The sequence below is a fragment of the Bufo bufo genome, chromosome 11, assembly GCF_905171765.1.
Source record: "Bufo bufo chromosome 11, aBufBuf1.1, whole genome shotgun sequence".
NCBI classification, from domain to species: Eukaryota; Metazoa; Chordata; class Amphibia; order Anura; family Bufonidae; genus Bufo; species Bufo bufo.
The window spans coordinates 21,141,300-21,164,235 of NC_053399.1; the positions used below are offsets into that span (position 1 = coordinate 21,141,300).

Consider the following 22,936-nt stretch of genomic DNA (forward strand, 5'->3'; position numbering starts at 1 on the left):
GGGAGAGCTTCAAATCCACATTGAGTAATTTATTCCTGTAGGTAACAAGTATAAACGGCTAAAATCCCCCCCCCCCCCCCTTCTCCCCCATGGCTACTGTAAAAAGGATCAGTACAGGATAAGTAATGTATGTACACAGTGACTCCACCAGCAGAATAGTGAGTACAGCTCTGGAGTATAATACAGGATGTAACTCAGGATCAGTACAGGATAAGTAATGTATGTACACAGTGACTGCACCAGCAGAATAGTGAGTGCAGCTCTGGAGTATAATACAGGATGTAATTCAGGATCAGTACAGGATAAGTAATGTAATGTATGTACACAGTGACTGCACCAGCAGAATAGTGAGTGCAGCTCTGGAGTATAATACAGGATGTAACTCAGGATCAGTACAGGATAAGTAATGTATGTACACAGTGACTGCACCAGCAGAATAGTGAGTGCAGCTCTGGAGTATAATACAGGATGTAACTCAGGATCAGTACAGGATAAGTAATGTATGTACACAGTGACTGCACCAGCAGAATAGTGAGTGCAGCTCTGGAGTATAATACAGGATGTAACAGGATCAGTACAGGATAAGTAATGTAATGTATGTACACAGTGACTGCACCAGCAGAATAGTGAGTGCAGCTCTGGAGTATAATACAGGATATAACTCAGGATAAGTAATGTAATGTATGTACACAGTGACTGCACCAGCAGAATAGTGAGTACAGCTCTGGAGTATAATACAGGATATAACTCAGGATAAGTAATGTATGTATACAGTGACTGCACCAGCAGAACAGTGAGTGCAGCTCTGGAGAATAACAATGTTTAGAGGTTGATGTAGTATAAGTTATATATAGTAGTGGATATAATGTTTCCTACTTTATTATTATGTTGCTTGTTGCTGCCCCAGTGATTTCAATGTCACCGGTAGCCATATTTCCACAGTATAATATATGTGTCCTCACAATCATTCCCTGGAGGAGGGGGTAATGCTTAAACCTGTTTCCAGCCAAGTGGAACCCTCTGTAGGTGAGACGCTCCCAGCAGAGGGCTGGACGGGGGCTCTGTGCTTCTGATGAATTTCCATGGACACAAGAAGGTACTACTGCTTTGGGTTTTGTCTGCTGCTCCTGGGGTCTCTGCCGGGGGTCTCCACAGTACCAGGTAGGTAGATTTGTACACTGGTTCCAGTTAGTGGATTGCTTTTATATGTTGCGGTCTCACATTGTACACTGCACCAGGCATTTGATAACACAGGCTGACCTGATTGCTGATGTAACGCTGCAGTTTAAAACACTCCAAGCAGTTAAGGCTACTTTCACACTTGCATTTTTGCTGGATCGGGCAGGGTTCAGCAAAAACGCTTCCGTTACTGATAATACAACCTTCTGCATCTATTATGAACAGATCCGGTTGTATTATCTTTAACATAGCCAAGATGGATCCGTCATGAACACCATTGAAAGTCAATGGGGGAAGGATCCGTTTTCTATTGTGTCTTGCTCCACATCCCATGACGGAAAGAAAACCGCACTCCGGTATGAGAACGGAACGGAATGCATGTTGAAGCATTCCGTTCAGTTACGTTTATTGACGATGAATGGGGACAAAACTGAAGCGTTTTTTTTCCGGTATTGAGACCCTATGACGGATCTCAATACTGTAAAATAGAAACGCTAGTGTGAAAGTAGCCTTAGATGTATTTTATATAAAGAATTCACAGACGTTGGGCCATGTAGTTTTATCCTCATCCTGACATTTGATGTTACATTGTTTATACTGTCCTCTTATATTATATACTGTTTCCTGATGCTCGATAGTACAGGCGGACTACATGCCATTGCATACCATAGGCCAAACATCTATATGTACACCTGATATTGTACTGTACGCCCTGAGTCCTTATATACAGCAGTCTGACATTGTATCATGTACTTGATGGCGTGGGCCGTGGATCCATAATGCTTCCTGACTATTTGATAGTATGCAATCCAAATTCCCAAAAAGTTGGGGCGCTGTGTAAAATGTAAGTATAAACGGAATGCAATCATCTGGAAATCTCATAAACCTGTATTTTATTCACATTAGATCACAGAGCACATATCAGATGATGAAAGTGAAAAAAATAAAAAAATGAGGCTACTTTTACACGTGCGTTGTTAATTCTGGTATTTAGATCCGGCAGAGGATATCAATACCAGAAATAAATGGATCCGTTTTGATTTTGCACATCAGGACGCGGTTGTGTGAAATAAAAAAATGGATCTGTCACTAGATACATTGAAAGTCGATGGGTGATGGATCCGGTTTTTTAGGCTCCGTTACTGTTGACTTGCATTGTTTACAGTGACTGATCCGTTGTTGTTGTCCGATCACAAAACGTAATGCTGCCTGATGTGTCCTGAGCGGATCTCTTTCCATTCAGAATGCATGAGGAAACGTTTTTTTTTTCTGGTATTGAGATCCTCCGCCTGATCTCAATACGGGGAAAATAGCGCAAGTGTGAAAGTAGCCCAATTCCTTTAGAATTTGGCAACAGCGTATCTCAAATAAGTTGGGACGGGGGCAAAAAAAATGGCTGGAAAAGTAACTGTGAAAGTAAGTTGCAATTTGCACCTAAGTTGCATAGTCATGGGTATAAAAGCGTGTTAGAGAGGCAGAGGTTCACCAGTCTGCAAAAAAACCTGCATCTAAAAATTATGGGACAATTTCAGGAAAATGTTGCTCAACATAAAATTGTGAAGACATTGGATATCCCACCATCTAATACAGTACATAATAGAAAAGATACAGAGAATCTGGGGACGGTCAGTACTATGTTTGTGATCTAGGGGTCCTCAGGCGGCACAGGTGGGATTCTGTGCTGGAAATTACTGCATGGGCTCAGGAACAGTTCTGGAAATCATTGTCTGTGAACACAGTTCCACAAATGCAAGTTAAAGCTTATTGCAAAGAAGAAGCCATATGTCAACACGATCCAGAAACGTCTCCGTACTCTCTAGGAATGAACTGAGACAACATGAAAAACTGTTCTGTGATCAGATGAATCAAAATTTTAAATTCCTTTTGGAAACCACGGACGCTGTGTCATGCGGACTTAGGAGGAGAGGGACCATCCAGCTTATCTGCACGTCTGTGATGGTATGGGGCAGCATGCATTAGTGCCTAGGGCGTGGACGGCTTACACACTCTCATTGCTGAACAGTGTATAGAGGTTCTAGAACAACATGTGCTCCAGACACCCTCTCTTTCAAGGAAGGCCTTGTATATTTCAGCAAGACAATGCTGAAACCCCCCACACCATACTGCACCCTCCACAACAGCATGGCTTCACAGCAGAAGAGTCCGGGTGCTGAACAGGCCGCCTGTAGTCCAGACCTTTCACCAATAGAAAAGATTTGGCACATTACGAAACGAAAAAACTGGCAAAGAAGACCCAGGACCGTGGAGCAGCCAGAATCCTACATCAGACAAGAATGGGACAACAATCCTCTCCCAAAACTCCTGCAATTGGTCTCCTCATTATTTATATACCTACAATGTTGTTTACAAACAAACAACGACAAAATGATCATAAATATAGTTCACTTTATTACAACAAATTCATGACCTATCATAATGTACACAATAAAATTAAAATAACGGGGAACACCAGCAGAAAGGCAATGCCAAAATCCACTGGCCTATGCCGCTATCACCCACCAATAGTTGTTAAAGATGTCAAGCACAACTAAGTTATGAGTGCATGCATGATCAAATCAAAAAAAGTAATATCAATAATTGTTTGGCCCAATATAGGAAGAAGCTAAAAATGTAGCATATAAGAATATCACACTAAACGTAAAAGAACAAAACTCTAAGGTGAAACCTATCACTCAATAGCCAAAGACAGAGGTACAGCAAAGGCTAAATATAAGAGCAGGAGAAAAAGTACCCCCCCCCCCCCCCCCCAAAAAAAAAAAAAAAAGTGAAAGACCCTATAGTAAAAGGGTGAAATGAGCCAAGAAAATAGTTGTAATCTGAGGCGAAACGCGTGTCAAGGTTCCTATCCTGACCTGCGCTGCTTTTCTCACCCCCCCCCCCCCCCCCCCCCTCCCCATCATGTCCTGCGGTATACATTGATCTGATTACAACTATTTTCTTGGCCCATTTCACCCTTTTACTATAGGGTCTTTCACTTTTATTTTTTGGGGGATTTACTTTTTCTCCTGCTCTTATATTTAGCCTTTGCTGTACCTCGGTCTTTGGCTATTGGCTCTATTGAGTGATAGGTTTCACCTTAGAGTTTTGTTCTTTTTAGGGATTTGTACACGTTTAGTGTGATATTCTTATATGCTACATTTTTAGCTTCTTCTTATATTGGGCCAAACCTATTACTTTTTTGATTTGATCATGCATGCACTCATAACTTAGTTGTGCTTCACATCTTTAACAACTATTGGTGGGTGATAGCGGCATAGGCCAGTGGATTTTGGCATTGCCTTTCTGCTGGTGTTCCCTGCTATTTTTTTTTCATTGTGTACATTATATGTCATGAATTTGTTGTAATAAAATGAACTATATTTATGATCATTTTGGGCCTTTTGTCGTTGTTTGTTTGTAAACAACATTGTAGGTATATATTTTTGCCCAGATTTAGGGTACTTTCACACTTGCGGCAGGACGGATCCGACATGCTGTTCACCATGTCGGATCCGTCCTGCGGCTATTTCGCCGTGCCCCCGGGCCGCCGCTCCGTTCCCATTGACTATAATGGGGACGGGGGCGGAGCTCCGGCGGTGCACGGCTTAAGGCCGCCGGACTAAAATTACTGCATGTCAGGTTTTTTAGTCCGGCGGCTTCCGCCGTGCTGCGCCGGAGCTCCGCCCCCGCCCCTATTATAGTCAATGGGGACGGAGCGGGGGCACGGCGAAATAGCCGCAGGACGGATCCGACATGGTGAACAGCATGTCGGATCCGTCCTGCCGCAAGTGTGAAACTAGCCTTACTGTTTAACATATTGAGGCTTGTTTTGGTCTCCTCACTTGCCAGACTGGAGGAGATGCTACACAATGGTAGACCTGACCCAGTTCCAACTTTTTTGTAGATGCATTGCTGCCATCAAGCTCCAAATGAGTTAATTTTCTCATGAAATGGTAAAATGTTTAAGCATCTATGTGCTCCGCGATCTCTTGGGAATAAAATCATTGCATTCCATTTTAGCATTTTACACAGCGCCCCATCTTTTTTGGAATTAGGGCTATAGTTGGACATTTGGGATTCCCCATAGCAGATATGCTGACATATCACTGATATTGTATTCTGCTCCCTGACATTTCACAGAGCTTTCTCATTTTTTATGTTGCAGCCTGATATTTGATATTACGAGGCATGTAATATTAGTCTGGTATTGTATACGTCACCCTAGTTATTGGATAATATACGCTGGACCTGCACGAATATCACACCGGACATTTCATATTACAGGGGATAGTGTATAATGCAGCCCTTAACTTTCCCTTCACAGATGACGAATGCCCAGACGCTCTTCCTGCTCATGAGAACTGTGACTATGATGAGGTCTGTGAGGATTCTTCATGTGAGTACAATGAGTATGTCACCTGTCACCTGAACCGCTGCGGGACGTGCGAGGCCGTGTTCAGAGGATATGACAACCTGACGGTCAACTGCAAGCAATGTAAGTCCACTGTAATATATATATCCACTGCCCGCGGCTCTCTAGTGAATGGATAGGCGGCATTCTCACTGATGTCACCGCTGATCTCTAGTGAATGGATAGGCTGCATTCTCAGTGATTTCACCGCTGATCTCTAGTGAATGGATAGGCTGCATTCTTAGTGATGTCACCGCTGCTCTCTAGTGAATGGATAGGCTGCATTCTCAGTGATGTCACCGCTACTCTCTAGTGAATGGATAGGCTGCATTCTCAGTGATTTCACCGCTGATCTCTACTGAATGGATAGGCTGCATTCTCAGTGATGTCACCGCTGATCTCTAGTGAATGGATAGGCTGCATTCTCAGTGATGTCACCGCTACTCTCTAGTGAATGGATAGGCTGCATTCTCTCAGTGATGTCACCGCTGCTGTATTAAAAATGTGTAACACAAACATCTTTGTAGGATGGGTGTAGTAATACTGAGGGCCCAGTGTGATATCATTTTAACTTGCTACATCAGAAATAATTGTTTCTCCACAATGATTTTTTTTTACATTCATTTGCTTCTTCAAGTGACACCCAAGTGTCGTCTGATGCATCTCGAGATGCTGCACAAGAGCCGCAGTGGACGGAGTCATCCAGGACGGAGCAAGGTGGAGATTGACAATGTCTACGATCCAGAGTGCGAGAAAAGCGGAGATTTCAAAGCAAAGCAATGCGACGAGGATTCCAACCTGTGCTGGTGCGTGGACAGCGCAGGGGTCAGGGTGACGGACAAGACCAGCGATGACCCCAAGTGCGAAAAACTTGTCAGTGTTCAGTAAGTGAGATGACTCTTACACACTGGATTATTTTTTACATTACGGATGTTCAGGTCTCCTGTATTAGAGGCTGTAAATACATTTATTATGCCTTCTCACCCATCGGGTCCCCGCCACTGCAGCGCAGGGACCCGATAAAGACCCTTACCCACCGCAAACACCTTCTATGTCGCAGTCAGGGCTAGAAGGGGTTAATCCGCCGGCATTGATGATACAGCGAGGGCCCGGCTGTTGGTTACTGCACTGATCGGGCGCGCACCTGCCCGATCAGCATGACATACTAATACGTCAAATTGCGGGAAGTCACAGTGCACAGGAGTGGCAAGAAAACTCTGTAAAGAGATTGATGGTGGTTGGCACCGTAAGGTGGGGCATTGGCTGGAATACATTCGGGGGGGAACTCTATCTGGCATTTTAAGGTATTTGGGGACTGGCTAACATTGTCAAACGGTCACTGGCTGGTATTTTCTATGAGAAGGGACTGGTTCTCATTATCTGGTTCGCATTGTGGGGCGGGGGCTTGGTGTGAACGGCATTGTTCAGGGTCAGTGCAGGGGGTGTTGTGACTAGCATAGGATATACCTTCTTTCCCAGCCATGAGCACAGCAGCTGACCTTCTTTCCACCCCCTCCATAAACTTTTTTTAAGAGGATTTCTCTACTTTTGCAATCAATTTTTTTTTATTGCTTTATTCTAAAATATAAAAAAATGCAACAACTTTCCTTATAGTCTTGACACACAGGTAAAGATAGGAAAGATAGGAGCTGTATACTTAAAATACGAGGAGAATTTAAAGGGTTTGTCCATGTGTTCTATACTGATAACCTATTCTCAGAACGTCCATCGATCACACGTTAATGAACCATTATATTAAATGCATTAAAGGGCATCTGTCAGCAGTTTTGTACCTATGACACTGGCTGACCTGTTACATGTGCACTTGGCAGCTGAAGGCATCTGTGTTGGTCCCATGTTCATATGTGCCTGCATTGCTGAGAAATATGATGTTTTCATATATACAAATGAGCCTCTAGGAGCAATGGGGGCGTTGCCATTACACCTAGCGCCTTTGTTCTTTCTGAAACTGCCACGCTGTCTGCACTTTCAATTACACGACCAGGCAGTAAAAACATCATAATGCCTGCCTGGACCTGTCAATCAAAGTGCAGAGGGCGTTGCAGAGAGAGCAGAGCCTCTAAGTGTAATCGCAATGCCCCTGTTTCTCCTAGAGTGTCCAGGAGGCGGGGCCACCACGAAGTACTCTTTGTATTGAGCTGTTCAGAGCCCCTCCCCTTTGCTCTGAGTGACATCTATAGTAGACATCTGATTGGGTGCTACAGCTGTCACACAGAGCATGGAGGAGGGCTGTCAACAGCTCAACGAGAGAGCACGTCTCAGTGAAGCTTCTCCTCCTGGGCAATCAAAGACCAGAACCTGGTTGAAGAAAACTTAATATTCACACTACTCCTGATGATAACAGCTCTACACAAAAGTATGTTTGTACTGCTGTCCCCAGCCCCTGTCTAGTGCTGTTTTCAGTTTAGTGTGCTCAAAACTGCTGACAGATTCCCTTTAAGGGAGCAACAGATAGCATTTGAATAGTAGTATTATTCCGCCAGGTGTAAGGTCAGACGATGTCAGAGCAGCGGTGTCTGTGTATTGTGCTGATTGCCGCATTCTTGTCTTTCAGGCTCATTCAGATTAATTTCGCCTTCAAAGTGGATATGGCGCAGCTGAAAGGGAAAGAGGAGGAGCTCCGCAGGTCAGTGTTGCATCCCCTCCATGAATAATTACACGCACACAGCAGCGTATAGGACGCTCCCCTCCTCTTATAAAATAAGAGCCTAAAGTCTGAGCGTTGCCATAAGAAACAGAATGAAACCTCCATTCTTTACACTGCAGGCTGCAGCATTACACAATTCTTAGGCCCCTTTCACACGGGCGAGTATTCCGCACGGATGCGATGCGTGAGTTGAACGCATTGCACCCGCACTGAATACCGACCCATTCATTTCTATGGGGCTGTTCACATGAGCAGTGATTTTCACGCATCACTTGTGCGTTGCGTGAAAATCGCAGCATGCTCTATATTCAGCGTTTTTCACGCATCACTTGTGCGTTGCGTGAAAATCGCAGCATGCTCTATATTCAGCGTTTTTCACGCAACGCAGGCCCTATAGAAGTGAATGGGGTTGTGTGAAAATCGCAAGCATCCGCATTTTCACGCACGGTTGCTAGGAGACGATCGGGATGGAGACCCGATCATTATTATTTTCCCTTATAACATGGTTATAAGGGAAAATAATAGCATTCTGAATACAGAATGCATAGTAAAATAGCGCTGGAGGGGTTAAAAAAATAATAATAATAATTTAACTCACCTTAGTCCACATGATCGCGGCCCGGCATCTCCTTCTGTCTCCTTTACTGAACAGGACCTGTGGTGAGCATTCATTACAGGTCAAGGACCTGTGGTGACGTCACTCCAGTCATCACATGATCTTTTACCATGGTGATGGATCATGTGATGACCGGAGTGACATCACCACAGGTCCTTGACCTGTAATGAATGCTCACCACAGGTCCTGCTCAGTAAAGGAGACAGAAGGAGATGCCGAGCATCGCGATCAAGTGGACTAAGGTGAGTTAAATTATTTTATTTTTTTTTCTTAACCCCTCCAGCGCTATTTTACTATCCATTCTGTATTCAGAATGCTATTATTTTCCCTTATAACTATGTTATAAGGGGAAATAATACAATCTACAGAACACCTAACCCAAGCCCGAACTTCTGTGAAGAAGTTCGGGTACCAAACATGCGCGATTTTTCTCACGCGAGTGCAAAACGCAATACAATGTTTTGCACTCGCGCGGAAAAATTGCGGGTGTTCCCGTAACGCACCCGCACATTTTCCCGCAACGCCCGTGTGAAAGAGGCCTTATTGTTCCTCAGTTGCACCGACTTTTGCAACCATTCCAACCAACAGCAACTTTTGCATTAACAGAATTGGTTAATATTGTGCAACCCCAACAGTGGTGCAAAATTCATCAATCCCTGCTCCAGGCCTAAGGGGATGTGGAAGGAGAATGGCTCTAATTGCAGGTGCCGACAAGGCAAATTTGATAGAAAACACAATATTTCATTTTTTTTCAATTTACATAGTAGATTCCCAGGATTTGAGTCGTGTGTCTCGCAGCTCAGACAGTGATTTAGCCGCGGTGAGGAGCCCGGCGGCGTCTGTGTAATTTAAGCAGTAAATATTTCAGCGCCTGCCGTTTCTTTCGACGTTCTCCACTTTCGGTGTAATTGAATTATTATTTTTTTATGGCCTCTTCTGACAAATGTCTGGGGCTGAAGCCATTTCACCTTGTGTCTACAGGAAGCTGATTGCTAAAGTGTCACAGTTCCTTCTCAAAGCTCCGCAGATCTTACAGGTGATGGTGAGGACGCAATGTGTTATTTTTATTTGTTATTTTATGTTTTTTATGTGTTATTTTTTTTATTTACTACCAGTATACGATCAACAAGAAACTTTTTGTTTCCCTCATTGACTTCAGCTGTTCCTTGGTTGGATCTGGTTCTCGGAAACCTGGGTGACAACTAGTATGTCAATCACAGTCCCCACAGGGGTTGTCACCCAGCTCTCCTTGATTGCTGAACTGCAGAATAGTGTTGAGCGAACTTCTGTTTTAAGTTCGGCGTCTAAAGTTCGGCTTCCGGTTAGCGAAGAATCCCGATATGGATTCCGAATTCCGTTGGGGTCTGTGGTAGCGGAATCAATAATGGCCGATTAGTGATTCCGCTACCACGGACCACAACGGAATTCGGAATCCATATCGGGATTCTTCGCTAACCGGAAGCCGAACTTTAGACGCCGAACTTAAAACAGAAGTTCGCTCAACACTACTGCAGAACTTTCTCTGCCCCCTATATAGCTGCCAGTTAGCCATTCAGTTGAAAATACAGAAACGGAATGCATACGGAGTACATTCCGTTTTTTTTTTGCGGACCCATTGAAATGAATGGTTCCGTATACGGAACGCAAAAAATGGAAAAAACAAAACCTTCGTATGCATGAGGCGTAAGAAAGCTGAGTGACAACAGTTTCCATAAGTATGGGAAGAGCAAACTGAACTACCTAGATATACTGTATATGTAGGTGCTATACTAAGGCAGGTGATATCTATTCAGTTCAGTAGGAAAGCTGGGTGATAATCAAGATGGTAGCCATTACAGCTCTCCTGAGTAGCAAATATTCTATATTCAGCCTCGTACAAGTGCGGGATTGTATTGCTGCCTACATGAGTAGATTTTGCCATTCATTACACTAGGAAAGCAATGTATAACCACGCTGCTACTCCTGTCCGTTGCAGGTTCACGAGTTGAATCACGAGGTCACTATGAAGTTCTTTTCTACCAATGGAACGAAGGATCCTGTGGACATTGCGACAGTGGCGTATTACATCGAGCGGGGGGTAAATTATGGCCTTGACTGTGGAGATTTTGTATCTGGTGCTTGAAGGGGTAGGAAGCTGCAGCCTCTGTGCCTGGTGGCCCAGGTCAGGATTTCCCTGCACAGTCATGTTCTGGCAACTTGGGAGTTAGATACTGACAGCCTATCCTTTAGGCTCTTTTACATTGGCCGAGGGGCAGGTACAAACACTTGTTCCCAATTATTAGCCATCAGTGACCCATCAAACCAAACACTCGTTTTCCGGGTGATCACACCTGTCCTGTGGCATATAAAATCCTCATTTTTGGCTGCACATTGCTCCGTGTAAGCGGGATGTGTTGCCAATGGTCTGCAAAGTGAAAGAGGGACAAACAACCTTGATAACGATCATTGATCCCCCCTATCACATGACCCAATGCAATCGACTTTGAAACTGTCAGCGTTGATTTATTGCCCATTGTTGTCATGTGTAAGAGGACCCTAAGTCATCAAGTATCATTTGGACAGCCCATTCGATTGTACTAATCGTAGTGGTCTAGGCTGGTGAAAAAGTTCAAGGTGATATCCTTGGGGTCCGAGAATAAGACTTGCTCTACCTTCTTTGCAGGGCCACGAAACCGAACTGCGGCTGTGGACCGCACACCGTGTGCTGTCCGCACCCGTTCCACAAAATTGCGGAACGGATGCAGACCCAGAACTACGGACGTGTGAATGCACCCTTATGATGTAACCTCAAATAAAAAAATACAGCACCAAAATAGAATGATTGGGTGGCAACACTGAAACACCATGCTAGTGATCGGCAGAGGTCACACGATATCCTAGTGATATGACACCAGTGTTTTTAATCCTACTACCTCTGGTGGTCTAAGGGGAGTGAATGGGTTAATGATAATACCTTTGAAATCAATGTTTTTTTTTTTCCCATTTCTGCTATAGTTTCTGTTAGTGTAATGGCTTCCCTCGGATCTGTTTTCAAATGGATAACGGCACCAATAAAAATACTGGAAAGCCCAACAGACCCCATTTATAATAATGTGAACAGACCCTATTGCTCTGTCTGCTCAACGGTTATCACAGGGACCCTTTGCATTTGCTGCAAAAATCTGCATAACAAGTGAGCCACCTGCTGGCCATTTCTAGTTACTACCCACAAACTGGAACTAAATAATCCACAATACATTTTTGTAACTGGATGATATTTTGTCCCCCACAGTTAAAACACAGCAAGTTCAGCGTTCCTCTGGATGGAAGGAGCCTCGAGGTTGACACAGAATCTATCCGGGTTTTGTTTTTTGATAATGAACCTCCTCGAATTAACATGAAAAGCATCTCTCCCGGCGTTGCCGCCATCATTATCATCATCGCCCTGGTTATTCTCACTGGGATTGCAGTGTTTGTAAGTATAAGGCTACTTTCACACTAGCGTTCGGGTGTCCGCTCGTGAGCTCCGTTTGAAGGGGCTCACGAGCGGCCCCGAACGCAGCCGTCCAGCCCTAATGCATTCTTAGTGGAGGCGGATCCGCTCAGAATGCATCCACCTGCCAGCGCTCAGCCTCCACTCCGCTCAGTGAGCGGACACCTGAACGCTGCTTACAGCGTTCGGGTGTCCGCCTGGCCGTGCAGAGGCGAGCGGATCCGTCCAGACTTATAATGGAAGTCAATGGGGACGGATCCGCTTGAAGATGACACTATATGGCTCAATCTTCAAGCGGATCCGTCCCCCATTGACTTTCAATGTAAAGTCTGAACGGATCCGCTCAGGCTACTTTCAGACTTAGAAATTTTTCTAAGTTATAATGCAGACGGATCCGTTCTGAACGGATGCAAACGTCTGCATTATAGGAGCGGATCCGTCTGATGAAACATCAGACGGACCCGCTCCGAACGCTAGTGTGAAAGTAGCCTAAACTGGTATGGCACCCTGGGTGAATATATACGCACACAATGCACATGCAGCCAGGCTGTTAAAGTGCATTCACGCGTCCGTAAGTGTTCTGCAGATCTGCAAAACACGGACACCAGCAATGTGCATTCCGCAATTTGCGGACCGCACATCGCCGGCACTATAATAGAAAATGCCTAATCTTGTCCGCAATTGCTGACAAGAATAGGATATGTTCTATTTTTTTGCGGAAGTGCGGATGCGGACAGCACATTCCGGCCCCATTGAAAATGAATGGGTCTGCACCCGTTCCGCAAAATTGCGGAACAGGTGCAGACCCATTTTGCAGACGTGTGAATGGACCCTTATAGTCAACAATTGGATGGCGGTACCCCTTTCTTGTTCCAAACTCATTATCGGATGGGGCACTGCGTATATAATTCATTCTGGTATTTTGCAGGTGGTGCTGCAGAGGAGAGCGGAGCAGGAGCGCATCCAGTTTGAAGTCATTGAGGTAAGAGATTTATTCTGTTAATAGCACTTTGGAAGATGGGGTACACCTCTCACAATTTGGGGACCCCACCATTTTTTTTTTCCGTTTAAGAAAATAAGTGCAGCCATAATTGTTTAAATATGATTCTTAGCCACTACTTGGGAGTAATAGTTTGTGGTCAGCTGCTTGTTACAAGTGATAACCAATATGGTGGATGATCCGGTCGTCACCTTTTGCAAGAATGGCTGCCATGTGGAATAGAAAAAAGCTGATCTATCCATAAAAACAGAACTGATAGTAACCAGCTGTGCCTGCTGCTCCTAACTGATGTAGGCCCCGTGTGTATTGTACCTGGGTTTATTTGCATTCTGGATGTCACCTGGACCCACGGTGGTTCTACTGAGCCAAACTTTCAACACTATGGGGGGGGGGGGGAGATTTATTTTTTTTAAATCAAATATTTTTTTATTGATTTTATAACATTTTATAGTGAACAGTACAACAAAATAGGAAAAACCCCTCCCCGTCCCTCCCACAATCCCCTCCCATATCCACCCTCCCCAGCCCATTCTTGCAGCCAATATAATAAACAATATAGATTAAAGTTCAAAGGTCCATTTTTTTTAATGTCTTCTTATTGGTCACAGAACGTCCATGAAAGCAGGGTAAAGTCCTTCACTAGGTTCCCCACATCTCACCATCACAGCATTCATTACTCTCACATACATTTACTACAGCTTACTATAGCAATACTATGCAGGGTAATATTCAATTTTCAAAGATCCACTTTCCCGCTACATTGTAACATTTAGGACACTAGACTAAAACATTGTAATGATCTATCCACAAAGACCATATTTTATTAAATTTTTTATTGTTCCCTCTTTTCTGGTACACATAACTTTCTAGTTTGACTAGTATATGTATTTTGTTTATCAGTTGCGATAAGAGTGGAGGATCAGGAGCAATCCAATAGAAAGCTATCAGCTTCCTGGCTTGGTATAATATTCTCAGGATAGCCAGTTTCAATTCACTAGAGACTGGGATATCTCCCATATGACCTAGTAAATATACCAAAGGGGATAAATCAATCTGCACATGATATACAGTGTTAATTAATTCCCGAACATCTATCCAGTAGCGCCGAAGTCTCGGGCAATTCCATATCATGTGAACCAGGTCTCCGTTATGAGCTCCACATCGCTGACAGGTATCATCTGACCGATAACCCATTCTAAACAGCAAAGCCGGTGTCCTATACACCCTATGTAATAGAAAGAGTTGAGAGACTCTATGAGCCTCACTTACTGCCACATTTGGAAAGCTTTCTACTACCTCTTCCCACTGCTCTACTGACAAACCGGGAATATCTTGCTTCCATTTGTCATATAATTTTAACGGTTGAGATTTCTGAATTGCTTCCAAGAGGGTCAGATAATGAAGTGAGATGACTCCTTTTGTCGCCCCTCTAGTAGAAGCAAGGTCTAGTATGACATGCTTTCCAGCGGGAATTATTTCCTCCTGCTTCCCCTGCGCCTGAATAGCATGTCTAACTTGCAGGTAAACGTAAAAGAGAGATTTAGGTAACTCATATTCCTGTTGTAGTACTGCAAAACTCTTAAGGGACCTTTCTGTGTATAGCTTATACATTCGGTCAAGACCATATCGTTCCCAGGTCTTGGCAGACGGGATCTTATCCAGTTCCTTATAGGTAAAATTCGGCCATATCGGAGTAAAGTTCGTGTATCCACAAATTCCTGCTATATTCCTAGCTTTCCACCATACCTTATGTATAACACGCAGAAGGCTATATTGTCCTCCCATTTTGTCAAAAGTACCGTCTTCTAGGGCTGCCATTATACATCTACCACCAATAAGATGTTGCACAATCCTTCCTACTGTGTTAACAGTGTCATTTTCTCCCCAACCTCTGATATGTTGTAATTGGGCCGCTAAGTAATACACCCAAGGGTCTGGGACACCCAACCCTCCCTGGGTCTTGGATCTACATAAAGTCGCAAGCTTTATACGTGGAATCCCTTTCTTCCAAATAAGGTCACGGAATATCGCATTAACAGTGTGGAAGATTTTAAGTGGTATCCAAGTCGGTGCATTATGAAGGATATACAAAAGTTGCGGCATAAGTATCATTTTTAAAAGATTAGTGCGACCAATTAATGTCAAGGGTAATTTAGACCACACCTGAACCTTTTTCCTAAACTTATCTAGGAGTGGCAGTATATTAAGGTTAGCAAACTCGTTAATTTGTGCTGACACTTGAATGCCTAAGTATTTAAATGCTGATACTACCTGCAAACCTGCTGTATGACAGGGGTCAATCTCTAGATTTGGAGACAGTGCCATAATCACCGACTTGGACCAATTAATGGATAAGCCTGATAATTTCCCAAAATCGTTAATGATCGACATGGCCTTAGGAAGGGATGAACGCCAGCTCTCCAGAAACAATAATAAATCGTCGGCATATAGAGCGACCTTTTCAGTCAGTGTGCCATACACCATACCTTTCACCTCACTTGCCTTTCTCAGGGCAGCAGCTAACGGTTCCACCGCCACTGCAAATAGCAATGGTGATAGGGGACATCCCTGCCTAGTCCCTCTATATAATCTAAAGGAGGCCGATAGTTTTCCATTCACCTGAATCCTGGCAGTAGGACAAGCGTACAGTAGCCTAATCCATTGTATGAATCCTGCCCCTACCCCCATAGCCTTAAGCACCGATATTAAGTAGAGCCATTCCACACTGTCAAATGCCTTGGCCGCATCCAGAGATGCGACCACTGCATCCGAGGTGCGGACCTGGCCTGCCTGAATATTAAGGTATAACCTTCTAATATTCACTGCTGTCGACATATTGGGCATAAATCCAGCCTGATCAGTATGTATCAATGAAGTAATTACTGAGTTGAGGCGTTTGGCCAGGACTTTTGCCAAAATTTTTACGTCAACCTGCAATAGGGAAATAGGACGGTAAGACTCTGCTTCTAGAACATCTTTTCCCGGTTTTGGGATCACCGCTATGATCGCTTCGTTCATAGTTGCTGGGAGTTCGCCTAGTTGTTGGGCATCTTTCAGCACCTCTAGTAGCTGAGGTAATAGCACAGATGAGAAAGTTCTATAAACCTCAACAGGTAGACCATCACCCCCTGGTGATTTATTATTAGTCATATCACCCACAGCCATTTCTAATTCCCGCAGGGAAACAGGAGCATCCAATATGGCTTGTTGCTCAGTTGTGAGAGTGGGAAGGCCCAGTGGGTGCAGGAAACCTTCTATCTCCGATTCAATGGCTGTAGATTTGGATGTATACAGGGAGGCATAGAACGTATACATGATCTGTGCTACCTGCTCAGGTGAAGTATGTAACACTCCATTAGAATCTCGCAATGCTGCTATAAAGTTAGTCTGTTGTTGAGCCTTGGTCAGCAGGGCAAGTAATCTCCCTGCTCTTTCTCCTTCCTCATAATATTTCTGTTTCTGAAAGAATCTCCTGTTCTGTGCATTTAATAATAGTCTTTCATTTAACTTTTGCTGAGCCTCTTTCCATTGGCCTTCATGTTCTACAGAGGGGGTCATTACGTAATTAGTCTCAGCATTTTTAACCCTTAGAAGCAATTCCTGTACTTTAGCCCTACTTTCACTTCTCCTCCCATTAACTTTGGCAATCAATATGCCCCTTAAAAAAGCCTTCATGGCATCCCATACAACAAGTCGGGAGGAAGTATGTGTGTTGAATATGAAAAACTCATCCAACTCCTCCTTAATCTGAGATGTGTCAGCCAGGACAGTTAACCAGTATGGGTTAAATTTCCAGCACCTATCTCCCCGAATTAAAGGGGATACTAAACAGACAGTAAGTAGGATAGGGGAGTGATCGGATAGTCGCCTAGGGAGATATATGATATCTTGGAGTAGCTGGCCCATTTCCTCATTACCAAGGATCATATCTATCCTAGACAATGATTTATATGCACTTGAGTAACACGAATATACTCTAGCTTCCGGGTTCCTAAGTCTCCAGAAGTCAAGCAGGGAAGCTTCCTGTAACATCCGTCCAAAGGGGGTTATTTCCCTATTAACTGTTAGTGTGTTATCATTAAATTTATCTAGTACAGGGTTAATCATATTGTTGAAATCACCCAATAAGACCACAGGAATACTCGGGAGGTCTATAATAAGTGATATCAACTTTTTAAGGACTATTGGTGAATAGGGTGGGGGTATATACACACCAATAATAATGCATTCAGTGTTATATAATTTACCATGTAAAAATATAAAACGCCCTTCTGTATCCACACGTTTTGTCTTGCATTCAAATGGGATGGCTCTGTGTATAAGAATGCTCACACCCCTGGCATACGTAGAATACGTGGCATGAAAACATTGCCCGGCCCAATGAGGAGTAAGCAAACGTGTTTGATCTGACGTTAAGTGAGTTTCTTGAAGGCAACATATTAATGGCTGGTATTGCTTCAGACTATCTATAACCGCCCTTCTTTTAATTGCGTCTTTGATGCCCCTAACGTTCCAACTTAGGAGTTTAACTGAGTTAGCCATATTCGATATTTACATATGGTGAATATTTCGCCAGCTCAGTCAAGGACCTCTCCCTCACAGTGTTTTTTTTAGAAGACAATATAAAATTTCTAATAGGATACCTCTTAAATAACATTCTCATGGCTGCAAAAATTAAACAAATTCCCCAAAACCTTACAAGCTCAACATAAACCCTCGTAGGCGGGTTACTGAGTTCGCCAACTAGTTCCCTCCTGGGATTCCCATAGCGGGACTGGAGGCGTAAAGAACAACAGAACCCATCGGCGTCATCAGGCCCATGGGTAACAAATATTACCCAGTGGAGGGGTGACAAGTACATAGTTAACTGCACTACCGTGCTCAATAAAGCTGTATATAACCAAGCTTAAACAGTTAAACCATTAGTATCCGAGCTCCCGCCCGATTCCCGGACAGTATGCATTTAGAACCTTTTGTCATGGACATCAAAGACTGGATTAGATCATAGCAGAGAAATAAACTGATATTACTTATGATTACATTGCAATAAGACTCTCTAGGTATATCGCAAACACACATTCAGTCATACACCCTGCCCAGAAATACTTATACAGCCGGGGACTTTAAGGATCACAGCAGCTCAGACTCCATCCACATTCTGTCTTGCTTCTCTTAACTGGCGTTCATGACGGTCCAACCACCGCAGAGCTTCCTTGGGGTCTTCAAAGAAGGATGTATTTCCCAACGCCGCAACTCTCAGCTTTGCTGGATAGATCATGGAGTAGGAGACGTCCAGTCCTCTCAGCCGTCTTTTAATATCAAGGAATCTCGCCCTTTTCTTTTGGACCTCCATAGAATAATCAGGAAAGAAGGATATCTTGTGCCCATCAATAGATATTTCTGGAAGCTCTCTAGCTTTTCTGAGGATGATGTCACGATCCCTGTAGTGGAGAACTTTCATGAGTACAGGCCTTGGCGGAGCACCTGGGGGTAAAGGGCGGGTAGGGACCCTGTGGGCTCTCTCTATCGCAAATAAAGGAGTCAGAGTTTCGGGTCCAAACTGATCCTTCACCCATTTCTCAAAGAATTCCGTAGGATTCGCCCCTTCCACTTTTTCCGGAACCCCCACCAGTCTGACATTATTTCTGCGCAGACGATTTTCAAGGTCGTCTTGCTTAGCCATAAGGGAATCCAACTGGCGTGCTTGGTTAGCTGACTCTCTCTTAATGGGTGTTATGGCATCTTCCACATCCCCCATACGATCTTCCAGGGCAGTGGTACGTTCCGCCAATCGTTTCAGATCGTGCCGCACAATGGAGATATCTTCTTTTATAGTCCCCACCTGCATATTGAGAGCATTTAATGATTTACCACATTTTGCAATGGCTCTCATAACATCCTTAAGTGTGGGCTCTTCAGTGTCAGAATCAGGAGCATCCGCCCCAGTGTCTGCATCGCAGGCCAGCAGAGGATCATATCTATTTGGGCTGCAGACTTCACTTATGTCTGCTCCAGCCTCTTCCTCCTCGATGAATTGCCTACTGGCAGATGAAGCCCGTTTATTTCTGTCCCTTGTAGCCTGTGAGAGAGCGGCGTCGCGTGCAAACTTGCCGAGTCTCACTGCAGCCTCTTTCTGTATTGTGCCTGCACGCTCTCGGCGGCTCGGCGTGTCGGGCCCGGCGCCATCTTGGATCTCCCTGGCTGCGCCCCGTCCGCCCTTTCTGGACATAGCGGCAGGATCGGTGATTCTAAGGAGCAGGATTTCACTCCTCAGCTGACGGGCGATATCAGCGGCTCAGGAGGGTGCAGTCTGTGCAGGTACAGATGTGTCCACAGGATAAATTGCCGGTTTCAGTGCGGGAGCTCAGCGAACTTGCTGGCGCTCACATGCCTGGCTAGCCACGCCCCCGGGGGGGGGGAGATTTAAAAGGAAAAGTGGCGTAGTTGCCCCTAGCAACCAGATTCTCCTATTCGTTTTACAAAGAAGCTCTGAAAAATGTAAGGTGGGATCTGATTGGTTGCTATGGTTTTCCTTTATACATACCTAATATATGTGTCTACCGGGCTGGAACCTGTAGTGCAGCGATTCCCAACCAGCGTGCCTCCAGCTGTTGCAAAACTACAACTCCCAGCATGCGCTGTGCGGGCATGCTGGGAGTTGTAGTTTTGCAACAGCTGGAGGCACACTGGTTGGGAAACAATGCTGTAGTGGGTCCAGGTGTTACACGGAGAATATGTATAGGAAAACAGAAAGTAAAGATAAGGGCAGGTAAATGTTACCAGTGCTTGTTATGGGGCAGATCATCTGTGTGAAAGGACTAATAACGGGCACGTATTAGTGACATTTCAAAGCGCTGTGGGTGTCGAGACCCCCCTCAATGAATCACTGACAGATTCTCTTTGCACAGGTTGGTTTAGCAGTGTATGGGCTCATCGAAACGCCATACACCGCAGCCAATCAGAGCCAACAAGCTACACATGTCCCTCTGTTTCAGTGATCAATGAGGTGGGGTCTCAAAACCCAGAACCACCTTACTTGTCACAATGAAACTAGAGCTACACTTTACAAAACTGCTGACAGATGCTCTTTAAAGTGTAGCTCTAGTTTCATTGTGACAAGTAAGGTGGTTCTGGGTTTTGAGACCCCACCTCATTGATCACTGAAACAGGGGGACATGTGTAGCTTGTTGGCTCTGATTGGCTGCGGTGTATGGCGTTTCGATGAGCCCATACACTGCTAAACCAACCTGTGCAAAGAGAATCTGTCAGCAGTTTTGTACCTATGACACTGGCTGACCTGTTCCATGTGCACTTGGCAGCTGAAGGCATCTGTGTTGGTCCCATGTTCATATGTGCCCGCATTGCTGAGAAAAAGGATGTTTTATTATATGCAAATGAGCCTCTAGGTGTGACGGCACTAAGCTAAACACCACCCTTCACCCTCACACCTTGCCCATGTCTATATGCTTGCTTCCCTGTGGGTTGAAGGCTGTCCCCAGAATACCACAGGCTATACAAAGCCAGATACAATACTCTATATCCTATGGGACCCCACCTTTATCTGCTGGGACTATGGTAGGACTATCCCACCTATTGCACAACTAAAGCCAACACACTGCTGTACACACAGTAGATTATACTACTACGTAGAACCGGGTTCCATCAACAGGACCACTCAGCAGCTATTAAAAAGGGGTTCTCTGGGCTTTTAATATTGATGACCTATCCTCAGATCGGCAGGGGTCCGACACCCAGCACCCCTGCCATCAGCTGGATGAGGAGACGGCGCACTAAGTGCGCATGTGCTGTCTCCCTTCTCTCTTCCTGCTGCTATGTCTATGGCAAAGCAGCTGTGAACAGGAAGAGAGACGGAATGGTTGACACTGAATGTTATCTGCTGTGTCCTGCCCTCCAGCCAATCCCTCGTCCTCATACAGTCAAGGTGATCACTGCATGTAAATGCAGCAGTCTCCTTCACAGAGCGAGCAGCAGTCTGTCGGGAAGGAACGTTTCCTTCCTTTCAATGGTTGGTCATGTCAAAGTGCAGAGCCTCTAGATGTAACAGCATCGCTCCCGTTGCTCCTAGAGGCTCATTTGCATATACTAAAACAACATATTTCTCAGCAATGCGGACACATATGAACATGGGACCAACACAGATGTCTTCAGCTGCCAAGTGCACATGTAACGGGTCAGCCAGTCTCATAGGTACAAAACTGCTGACAGATGTCCTTTAAAGGGAATCTGCCACCCTGATTTTGGACTATTATCTACAGCAGGGGTCAGCAACCTTTGACACGCCAGATATGGTGAAACTACAACTCCCAGCATGCTCCATTCACGTCTATGGGAGTTCTGAAAACAGCCAAGCACGTGTGCATGCTGGGAGTCGTAGTTTCACCACAGCTGGAGGTTGCTGATCCCTGATCTACAGTAATATGTGAGTAGTACAGCAGATAAGAAGTCCAGACTGTATTCCAGTGCAGCGGTGTAAGAGGGGGCAATAGGAAAATAAAAATAGTGATCTGGACTCCTTATCTGCAGTACTACTCATGTATTGCTGTATATAATAGTCCAAAATCAGGATGACAAATTTAAGAAAACTTCTATGTACTTTTGATCGTTAAAGGATTTGGAAGCACTTGACCTTTCAGCTTCTACCTCCATTGCTTTGACATATAAAAGATGTAATTAACCCAGATATTCCAGCATTTGCTCGCCAAGTCCACATCACTCTGGTCCCAGTTTTTTTTTTTTGCTGAAATGCTACAGCTCTTGCCCCACACAATTTCCAATAATTCACTCCTTAAGCTATCCAGAGGCTGACTGCTCATCGGAATTTTATTTTTTTTTTTCTATTTTTTTGTGTTCCAAATATAGTTTGGTGCATCTGCTGATTTTCTGTTCATTCTGCAGGGACACGAGCTGGAAGATTACCAGATGGCGCAGAGGGACGGGCTCAGATATTATTACTCCTAATCTAATAAAGAGGAAGCTTTTCAGAAAAGGTCTATATGTAGCCTGGGTCCACTATAGACAGGAGAATGCAGCACTACAACCTCCCCGGTATTTTGTTGAATTGTTACCTTTTGTTAATTAAAAATCTTATAAATTCTAGTCAGCCATCTCTTTCGTATGTCTGGTACTGGGAAAGCTGTGTGACAGCGAATATGTCCGCCATCATATACCCCCAGAGATAGATATCACCAAGAAATGGCTTAGGCTACTTTCACACTGGCGTTTTGGCTTTCAGTTTGTGAGATCCGTTCAGGGCTCTGACAAGCGGTCCAAAACGGATCAGTTTTGCCCTAATGCATTCTGAATGTAAAAGGATCCGCTCAGAATGCATCAGTTTGCCTCCGATCAGTCTCCATTCTGCTCTGGAGGCGGACACCAAAACGCTGCCTGCAGCGTTTTTCTGTCCGTTATGTGGTACAGAGCGAGACGGATCCGTCCTGGCACACAATGTAAGTCAATGGGGACGGATCAGTTTTCTCTGACACAATAGAAAATGGACCCGTCCCCCCTTGACTTTCAATGGTGTTCAAGACGGATCCGTCATGGCTATAGAAGACATAATACAACCGGAT

The 22,936-nt window shown here is 44.5% G+C and overlaps 1 protein-coding gene across 2 annotated transcripts; it reads left to right on the forward strand.

Moving 5' to 3' along the window:
- Window positions 1–1,011: 1,011 nt before the first annotated feature.
- On the forward strand, window positions 1,012–22,463 carry LOC120982158 (epithelial cell adhesion molecule-like). 2 transcript variants are annotated; one of them, XM_040412134.1, is made up of 9 exons: window positions 1,012–1,161; window positions 5,504–5,674; window positions 6,228–6,474; window positions 8,166–8,237; window positions 9,856–9,916; window positions 10,850–10,951; window positions 12,146–12,328; window positions 13,275–13,328; window positions 22,263–22,463. In XM_040412134.1, the coding sequence occupies exons 1-9, from the start codon at window positions 1,083–1,085 to the stop codon at window positions 22,323–22,325; spliced, it is 1,032 nt and encodes a 343-aa protein (XP_040268068.1). In that variant the 5' UTR covers window positions 1,012–1,082; the 3' UTR covers window positions 22,326–22,463. The 2 variants fall into 2 exon arrangements, with proteins under 2 accessions (XP_040268068.1, XP_040268069.1); XM_040412135.1 differs by having other exon boundaries at window positions 9,856–9,910.
- Window positions 22,464–22,936: the final 473 nt, after the last annotated feature.

Excerpts from the sequence above, each read along its gene's own strand:
- LOC120982158 (XM_040412134.1), top strand. The coding sequence starts at position 1,083 with ATGGACACAAGAAGGTACTACTGCTTTGGGTTTTGTCTGCTGCTCCTG. Across the intron at positions 5,675-6,227 it reads GACGGTCAACTGCAAGCAAT|TGACACCCAAGTGTCGTCTG; the intron begins GTAAGTCCACTG and ends TGCTTCTTCAAG. Across the intron at positions 13,329-22,262 it reads TCCAGTTTGAAGTCATTGAG|GGACACGAGCTGGAAGATTA; the intron begins GTAAGAGATTTA and ends TTCATTCTGCAG.